Consider the following 9,816-nt stretch of genomic DNA (forward strand, 5'->3'; position numbering starts at 1 on the left):
GCTGTCAAAAAACAAACAACTAAACCCTTTGATTGTATGTACGTGCCATATTGAAATGTAATAAAATGCAATGCAAAAGTATATAATTAATCTCAAGGTAAAATAAAATAAGATATATGTGCAATCTAAACTAAGTCATAAAACATGTACCTTTTCTCTGTCTTCTTGGAAGGTTTTCTGGCATAACAGGAGGCAAGTTTTTGTGCTGCTGAAATAAGATGTTATGCTGGTGTAGACATCAATTCATATTAATGATAATTCACTGTCTAACCTAACAACTCTTAGGTCAATGACTCACTGAAAAGATAAGTAAACGAAAACTATTGTAAAATCATGAACAAGTGCAACACTTAGGCTAAAATAATGTAATTAATGTTATACTTTGTATCATTAGCTTGAAATCTGTAAGCACTTCAGTCTTTGTCCTGTCAGCAAAATATAATGTTAACATTTTGTCATTAAAACTACTTTTATTAAATTAGTTTGTTTTTTAAAGCACTGAAGCCAAGAATTTAATGAAACTAATTTAATGCAAGCGCTTAATTAGCCTGTAAAATATGGCATCAGGAATGGAAACTATCCAATATGGGTGCAACAGAAAACGACATAAGTTTATTAAAACAGTTAAAGCTGTTATCAAATTATAGCTGAGCTGAAATTTGGCAGCTCTGACAGGTATTTGCAGACATTAAATTCATGTGTTAGGAAAATATTGTCCATCTTGTGATGAAAACCACAATGAGAACTTGGCCTAGTTGGGTATGCTTGCATTTAGTTTGCAAAACACTTCAGACAATCTCCAAATATGGTTATCTGGACCACAATGACATAAATCACACAAACTGCGTGTATTCAAAAATGTCTGTATTGTGCCCTGCTCATGGTTTTTACAATTTCTATACACTTCAATGTGATTCACTCTGGTAATGGGTTTCCATCCTGAGAAATAACAAATATGGAAATAGATAAAATAAAATCCAAAGTCTGTCCTTTAGAAACAACCTTTTAAATGTAAAGCGGATCTTCTGCTTTACGTGAAGTACTTGACCTCTATCAGGAAGTGCGACAGAGCTGTGAAAATATTTGTCAACTGTCAACCTGTGATGAATTTCACTTCAGATGAGGTCATCGCATGCCCTCTTTGCTTTGTTTATTTTCTTATCTTTTTGTGAGTCGTGGCAATAAATGAATTTAAAGGCACGTCATACTTTTTAAAAAATAAAAAGATAAAGAGCTACAGAAGAACAGATCCTTCCAATCTCATTAAAAAGTCAGCCTTGATGAAAAGAGACGTGTTTTACAGCACCTGTCATAGAGTATAAAGAGCAGAGTTAGGGTAAGAGAGTGAGTCACTTTAGAAATGACAGATGGACAAAAGAGCCAAGAGCTCCCATCAATCATCGAGTACAGAAAGACGCAAAATCAGTCTTTTGTTTCCTCTTAATTAATCATCATTCCTTCATCCTCTCAGTGTTTACAGTAAGAGCCTGTCATTACGTTACTCAACAAAACCCCATTTTGCTTTCTCCACAGTCTGGTGAAGCGCTCGCCGTTGTCGTCTAACTCCTTCGTTTCGTTCGGTCTTTAAATTCAACAGAACACCTGCTCCTGGAAGCAGACTGACAGAGCTCTAATTCTCCAGCAGTGTCCAGTGGTGTTTGGGAACTCATCACTCACAGACACACACACAGGAAGGACAGGCTAATTACTTCTCTGCATGCTCTACCCACAATTGTCTCCTTAGCAAGATATTAGACTCTGTACCACCCTGTTGTGCGCACATACACAAATTTAGCATGACGCAGCAAGCTGAATTTGTGTCTCTCTGAGGTTCATGCTGTGCTGTCAGTCTCCTGCTCATCGATTATAGCAATGATCACTGAGGTTCAGACGGCGTCTCGTAAATGCACAAGTCAAACAATCACTCTTCATTTGCAGCTGATAGTTTTATTGTTGCCAAGGATGAATGTTACTCCATAAATAAATTTGTCTTCACTCGTTTTGTTCTAGGTGAGTTTGTACTCAAAGGCAAACAAGGTAATTGCATGCAAGAGGCAATTATCAAGATGTTCCGTTGTCATTGGTTATCAGCAATCAAAGCCATATAACATGATTGCTGCATGTCCAGCTGTTACAAAAAAGAGGTTGAAACACCATTTCTCAGATGCTGGCTAAAGAAGAGAAGTATGTGCCAAGTACAATCACGGAGGAATACAAATGTGCTGGTAGCTTTGGGAGTTACGAGTGTCTGCTGTTGATTTAGTCAGTTTACGATCTCATGGCTGTACCTGGAAAAATCCGTGCACTGCAGAGCAACTCTAGAAGGGGTTGTTTATAGATTTAGAACGGCTCCCATTTGATTCCAAAAAGATTAGCGAAACAAAAACCAAGTCTATAAATATTGTAAGTTGCGCAGCTCTAATCTGTAAATCTTAAATCAGCCTCAACTGACAGCATCTGAATTATGATTTGTTCTTATATAACATCAGCCCAAATATAGCCATAAACTAAAACGAGAAGAAGAAAAAGCCAGGCAACACATACCATTTAGTGGGAGAAAAAATATTTGGTTAGATAAACGAAGCTAAATATCAAGCTCATTAGAGCGTCCCTGAGTACAGTTCACCACAGGCTGGGACGCATATGCAATACCCCTACGGAGATTTTCAGATCAAAGTGCTTAAAATTTTATATGTGGTTTTTGTGCTTAAGTTACAGGAAGATCAAACGTTCTCACAAATCTGTTTTATAAAGAGGCCTTAGAAGTCACATCTATCATGCATGAGGATGCTCAAAAATTCACATGAAAGGTGTCTGCTTCCCAAGCCACCACAACCTACCGACACTCATCAGAGAGAACATTTAAGATCTAGAGAAAAACAAGTCAATCTTGAGGGCTCCTGCAGTTTTTCGCCTTTTTCAGTATGCATACCCGGCAACCAACTTGGTATTAATGAGGTACAGGTCATTCTCCTCCCATACAATCCACTTCCTGCTAATTGTTGGTTACTATCTGTAACACAATGTCAGATTTTTATTCTGCACAAAATGCAGCTGTTTTAAAGGAGCTGCTGTGTCCACAAACATAGTGCATAACACATTTATTTGGCCACCATCAGGTGCAATGGTAGCTCTACCAGTATGAACAAGCTCGTTAACAGAAAGGATTTTTAAAAATGTAAAATATCATTATTATAATAAATAATCTCTGAATTTTCAAACTCATAGTTTCACAAAAAAGAACACATAATAAAAATTTCAGTTATTTATTTGCATTCCTGAACAGAAAAATTAGTTGTAGTGGTTGAATGCATTGCTTGACTAACTTCTGACTTCTAAGAAGCTGAAATTTGATGATAAAAATGTAAACTCAGTTTGTTATTTATATAATAAATAAGAATGAAATGATTCGTTTTAAACGTGCTTTTCCTAGATTTCTAAAATATTTGTGTTTTCCAGTTTTATGACAGATGGTCTAACAAATTTGTTAAGCACTGTACATTTAAAGCTTAATTATCTAACTATTCCACCTCCCCATACTACATTAGACTTCAAGTAAAGGCCCCCGGGATCTGTTTAGTTCAGATAAAGTCAATATGAAGCTAGTCTTGTTATACACATCAAGTAGTTCTTTTGAACTGTAGTTGTTTTGGGACCATTACCCTCTTGGCCCTTCCCTACAGTGCTTCTTGCTGAGAGAAGATTAACACAAAGGGGATTTTTATTACAAAAAACTAGACTTACTTGTCTAACTTATTCTGAAACAGACATTTAATCTCTCTGGAATAACCAAAGTGAAATCTTACATAAGGCCTGCGAGGCCAAAATGCATTTTACAGACTGAATTTAAAAGGTAATACCATTTAGATTTTGAAAATATGCTTGTTAAGCATATCTTTTTGACCGTTGCTTGCTCAGCAATAAAGCACATACCAAGGTGTGTGTTTCTTATCTTGTTTTAGCTTTTCAGGTAGCTATGAAAAACCCATTAGCAGGGACCCAAGCAATTCGTTTTTTATAGATTCTTCATGTTTCATGTCACTGGAGAGAAGCTCTTGTATGAACGGGGATATGCAGAACTTAGAGTGTTAGAGTACCATCAGAATTCTGCCATCTGTTGTGGAGCTATATGCAGTACAGAGGAAGCAGCAGTGGTTGGATGCATGCAGGTCAGCCTGTCAGCCTGCAGATGTTCAATCGATTACAGTTTAGGAAACACTGAAAGCTGATAAATGTGCCCAACTAGGTCTAGCTCCTCGTGAGGATAGATGGGGTTCGGTTTGGTGGTGATGGAGTCACTTTGCACTCATCACGCTCAAAACACCTCCTTGCGTTTCCATGGTAACAGGAAGCACTCAGCGCCGGCAGCACACTCCTTGTGGAGCCCAGCAGTTTCTGTTCGTCCGCAATCGATTTTCCCGATTGAGCGTGCGGATCTCTGTTAATGTCTGTTTGCTTGCGAGAAGTTTGCGGATGTTTGCAGATGTTTGCAGAGTTTTGTGAAGGGCCATAAGAGTCAGCAAAAGGACAGAGAGATAAAGAGTGAAAGAGAGATGTTTTATAGCGTTAAGGTTATCATTATTCAGACTGCAAGCGGGAGAAAATATCCCTCAGCAGCTGATATCTCTTTTTTAATTTCAACAAACTACTTTCAACTACGGCTCGATGGGGACAGAGAATTCAAGACTACATTTCTGTTTGCAAGTAAATATCCACAGTGTATCATTAGCTAAATGGCAGTTCACTCTCAATCTGCTGACAGAAAGAAAAGAGCATAAGACATGCAGAGAAGGGGAGAAAGACAAAGAGAATAATGAATGCTAATGACCCTGGTGGACTGTGGTTTTTGTGAAAATTAAACATATTTTCTAGCGTCCTTGCAATTCCCACAAAGTCTCATTTGCTCAAAAAGTTGCACAAATCCTTAAAACTTTTTTGGTCACAGAAGTGCCTGCGCAGGCTCCAGGCTGCCTGTCAGGATTAGGACTTGCAGCCTTCTGATTACTATGGAGAGAAGCCAGGGATCATTGGGTGGGTTCCTTTTTATTATGCTTTGGTAAAACAGCCAAGGATGAGAAAGTGATGCCCTTCACCATATACAGTCTGTGCTGATGGCTTTAACACACCAACTGATAAATGCCAGACATCAGAAGACATTTTACAGTTTTGCATTGTTCTTCCTTTGTTTTTCACTCTGGTTTGTTGCTATGGAGGCAGAAGGGAGAAGATTCGCTGCAAGTGATTTGGTGCAGGAAACATCCGGCACAGATGTGGAAAAAAAAGGGAGAGAGGAAAAAACATCCGGCGTAGATGTACGCATTCTTTAGGAAAACAGATGTATTTCAGGAAGCACTTAGACTGCAATTAGTGTGGGGATGATGTGTGCATGAGCCTTCACCTGTCCTTGAATTAGTGGACAAGTGAGGAGAATTATAAGTGTTATATATTCTATTAGCGGTGAAGGGAGTCAACATAGCCAGAGAAGTCACCTCGGCAATCACTTGCATGAAGGCAAATTCTCTGCACTGTCACACTTCAATAACTCTACTGGACCAATTAAGCAGGCAATCACACCTAACTTTCACCACTGGCTGCCAAGCAGTTTTTGTTCCCTCAGCCCTTAAGGTATTCTTGCTCTTTACATCCTCATCCTGCTCCACCAGTCCAGCTTCTTTTTATTACCTAAACGAGCCTCGTTTGGAATAAGATAGCATTCCAGTGGCTAGTGTTGAGTTGCAAATTTTAAAAGATGGCATCTGACCCATCATTTCATAGGGTCAGTGACCGAATTAAATTTAAACTAATAAGTATTTTCTAACTCTACACAACACCCCCAATTATTGATGTAATATATTTGTCAATACTTTTCCCCAATCAGTTGTCAATTTGCACTTTGTCCCTTCTTTAATCTCCGACACTTGCATTACACAACTTTCTGGCACTACTCCATAACTTTCTGAGCACTGTTCCCAGCATCTATCATTTTTAATTGGGTCCCTTTGACAGTTTTATGGCCAGATCGAGTCCAAAAGTCAGCAAAACTACAGATATCAAACCGATTGCAGAGACAAAACAATGAATCCTCCTGACAACTTTGTCAGGTTTGCTGCCTGGGGTTTGCCACTATATCCGTTAAGGAGGTTTTTCACAACTTCGAGCAACGGAGATGGGCAAAAAGTGTCCCAGGTGCACTCTCAGCCGGGCCAAGTTTGTTTACCATATTGGTTAAAGATGGGCGGTTCACCACCTTCTGGCAACGAAGACGGGCAGAGAGGCTCCCAGGTGCATCTTCAGCAGGGTCAAGTTTATTTAACCCTATGCTTGGACTTGTCACCGTTGGCCATAACACAATGAAAGGTTACTTGTTGATCCTAATTACTTCATTTCAGACAGTATTGATCACATATGCTCATACAACAAGTGGCACAAACTTCATTAATATAATTGTGGATAATATTTGACCCAGATGTGTGGGTCTTGTGATTTTAAACATGTAGGTTAAATGCTTATCACAGTGATTCCATTATATAAAAACTCCAGTGCAGGTATATACGGTATATAAAATGCATACAAGTATATATTTTGATATATATGTGAGTATATGTCTGGTCTATACAGGTATATATATATATATATATATATATAAACAAATCCACAACACCAGGGAGCATTTAACTGACATAAATGTCAGGGGTTCATGTGTAATTAAAGACCAGTGAAATCCTGCTTCTGACAGTGAGGTCCACTGAAGTAGGTGGAAGTTTTTTTTAATCAGTGGTGAACCAATGAACACAATGAAACTAAGACTATTTCTGTTATTCCAGTTGGTCTACACTGACAATAAAAAGGCAAGTGGCCTCGGATTTTAAGTCTGTAGGACTAAACATGTATGATCACCCTGTGCTTCTTGTACCAAGTGATTGAAATGATAAAAGCTGACCCCGTGAAGGGAAGGCATTTTAGATAGATGTATCAGTGAGATGTGAACATGATATATGAAATTTGGCAAGAAGGTTGGTTATCTATACGTAAGAAGCAACATGCTTGAACATATAGCTTATGTCTGTTTTTAGAAAGCAAATATCCACAAATCTGCTCATCTAATGTGTGGATTCAGAGCCGGGCAACCTGTTTAACTTTTAGCACTTGCAGGCTTTATATTAGCAGGTGTTTGCTTTAACACCATTCCCAACTATTTCTAGACTTTCGTTGAATTTGCTCAAACACAAGACACCGACGCCTTTGCGCACAAGAAGGCAGCAGCATTGAACGGGGAGTGTGCGTTCGCACGAGACTTACATGGCGCGTGCTGTCATCACGTCACAGCATCACATCATTTTTGCTCGTGGTTAAAAGCGACAGATGAAGAGATGTCAGCTGCCACTGTTTTAAAGTGAAAAGTGTGTTTTGTGCACACCTCCTCTTCCCTTCACTCTTGCTCTTTCCCTCCTTTCCCTTCGCTCAGCTCGGGTTTTGGCGCTGTAGCAATTTGCTGCGTTGTTGGAGGCATTTTTACGCACGAACGGCAGCTGTGCTCGCAGCGCTGTCAACACCGCAAGCACATGGTTTCCCACGGCCTCATAAAAACACACGACGAAAACACACACCCGTGAATTAATGTTGGAAGTCATTTCTGATTGTGTGCAACAAGTCTGAGAACAAACATCCACTCAAACCAGTGTAAGAGTTTTTTCTTTTCATTCTTTTTTTTAATCGCCTTACCTGACAATGATATACATGACCAGCACGTTTCCAACCAGCCCCACGACGCACACTATGGAGTAAAGAGCGGTGATGGCAATCGCTATGATAACCGGATTGGCGTCGATTTCCATGTTGTTCCCTCTACTCCCCTCGGCGAAGCTTGTGTTGTCGGTGAAGTTCCCACACAAGCTGCTGCCATTATAAAACGAGCACAGCTGGCTCCTTTGATCCGCTTCTGAGCAGTTGCCGGCGCTGTCCATGGTCCTCGACCGGTACGTACCGCAGGCGCGTTTTTCACTTCCCCTCAGGTGCCTGTCGAGCGCACTCGGTGCCTGTGATGCCCCGCTGGGTGCTTCTCTGTCGTGTGCTCGGGGCAGCTCTGCCTGTAAGGCGCGGGATGGGCCGCCGGTGGCGTTAAACCTCAGCGTGTTGAAGAATGTGCCGTGCGTATTGACGGTTTGAGGGTTAACGGCAGCCTGAACGAGTTTTCTGACGATCTTCGCGCAGCCCAGCGAGCCTGCATGGGACAGAAGCGACGACGTGAAAATGAATTAGTTCGCTCCCTTTCTTCTTTCACTCTAGGGTCTTTCCTCTCTTTTTTTTCTTACTGCCTCTTTCCTATCCTTTCATTCCCCCTTTTTGTTCGCACATGTCTACTCATTCGTTCCTTCCCACCCCTTTTCGCATGCCTTGTTGTGCTTCCTTCAGTCCCCCCTTGCTCCGTCCTTCTTTCCTTTTAGTCTCCTTACTTTCGTTCCTTCTTTCTTTCTTTCTTTCTTTCTTTCTTCTCATTTTCCACCTTTAACCCCCCAGTTGTGTTTTCCCTTCCTCCCTTGCTCCATCCGTTCTTCCTTCTTTTCTTTTCCCCTGTTCACTCTTTTGACCATTTTGGGTTTAAAACACATTTTTTATAATTTTTTTAAATAATTTATATTTTTTCTTTCATTTCTTATATACTTTTTGATCACTTCCCCTTCCTTTTAACTTTCCTGCTCCTTTATTTTTTCATTCTACACGTTAACATCTCCTTTCTCTTACCTCACTTTCCCCCCTCTTCTTTTAGTTTTCTGTCATTGGGATTTTTTTGTTGCTCATCTTTGTTCCTTCAGTACTTCAGTATTTTTTCTTTACGTTCTTTTCTTTCTGTTTTCTCTGCATTTTACGTATTACATTTTTCTTTCCCTAATTTTTATTTACTTTCCTTCTTCATTCCCATCCCTCTTCCCTTATTTCTCTTCTTCCTTCCTTTTTTCAGCTCTTCTTGGTTCTTTCTTTCTTCATTCTGACTGGACATTTTTAAAACGCAGCTAAGAAACAGGCTATTGTTACCACCAGAAAATGCTTCAGCTTTGGTATCAGTTTCTATGAGCAGCAATTTGCAGGACATTTACTTTGTCTGTCACCACATTTGTTTTAAAGTGAAGCATTACAGTGATAGTCTTTGCTTCTGTAGTACCTGCAGGATAATACAATGCTCACATGCATTGTCTGAGGACACAAAGAGAACACTCGTGATTATGTGTCAAGTCACCCATGCCTGCACATGTACCGCTTTGATGAGGCTTCTCACTTCTGATTTCCGTTTCTGTGCTTTATTCTAATTATGTGAGCCGAGCAGGGGAATGTAGCATGGCATAATCCAATAGGAATTGATTTTAATCGAGATAATGTCCCCACTTGTCTCATTACAGTTTCACATAGCTTCAAAAATGACAAAAGATCATTGAACAAATGTGCCAAAGGCTCCAGAGTAAAGCTTTTCAACATGATCATTACTGGTACTCAAAGTCACTGCTGTAACATTGTTACTTGCAAATACTTTAATCAACACAAATTGCACAGTAAGAAGAACTTGAAAGCTTAATTCATCTGTGTGTTAAGTGATTAAAAAAGGGAGCATTAATGCTATTTTTGTGAAAGAACAGTTTTATCACTTTGGCTAAGTCTGACAAGCTCAACCCAGTATCCTTCTGTTATCCTGCTAAAGTGTCTTGTTGATTGTGATTAAAAATTCCATTGATGGCTGAACAGTGGGAATTTCTTGGAAAACTTGTTTTTTTATAATACAAGTATTTCTGCAGTTTTGATAGAATGAAGTGCCAAAGTGATGTT

At 39.6% G+C, this 9,816-nt stretch overlaps 1 protein-coding gene across 2 annotated transcripts in view; it reads right to left on the reverse strand.

Moving 5' to 3' along the window:
- oprm1 (opioid receptor, mu 1) overlaps positions 1-8,431 on the reverse strand; it is a 41,923-nt gene extending 33,492 nt beyond the window's left edge. The window contains exon 1 of one of the 2 annotated variants that reach the window (XM_040001547.1): positions 7,723-8,431. In XM_040001547.1, coding sequence (XP_039857481.1) covers positions 7,723-7,964 — 242 coding nt within the window. In that variant the 5' untranslated portion in view covers positions 7,965-8,431. The remainder of the gene's footprint in view (positions 1-7,722) is intronic. The other variant, XM_040001548.1, reaches the window with a different exon arrangement.
- Positions 8,432-9,816: the final 1,385 nt, after the last annotated feature.

Source organism: Simochromis diagramma, unplaced genomic scaffold, assembly GCF_900408965.1.
Source record: "Simochromis diagramma unplaced genomic scaffold, fSimDia1.1 OVJJ01000421.1, whole genome shotgun sequence".
NCBI classification, from domain to species: domain Eukaryota; kingdom Metazoa; phylum Chordata; class Actinopteri; order Cichliformes; family Cichlidae; genus Simochromis; species Simochromis diagramma.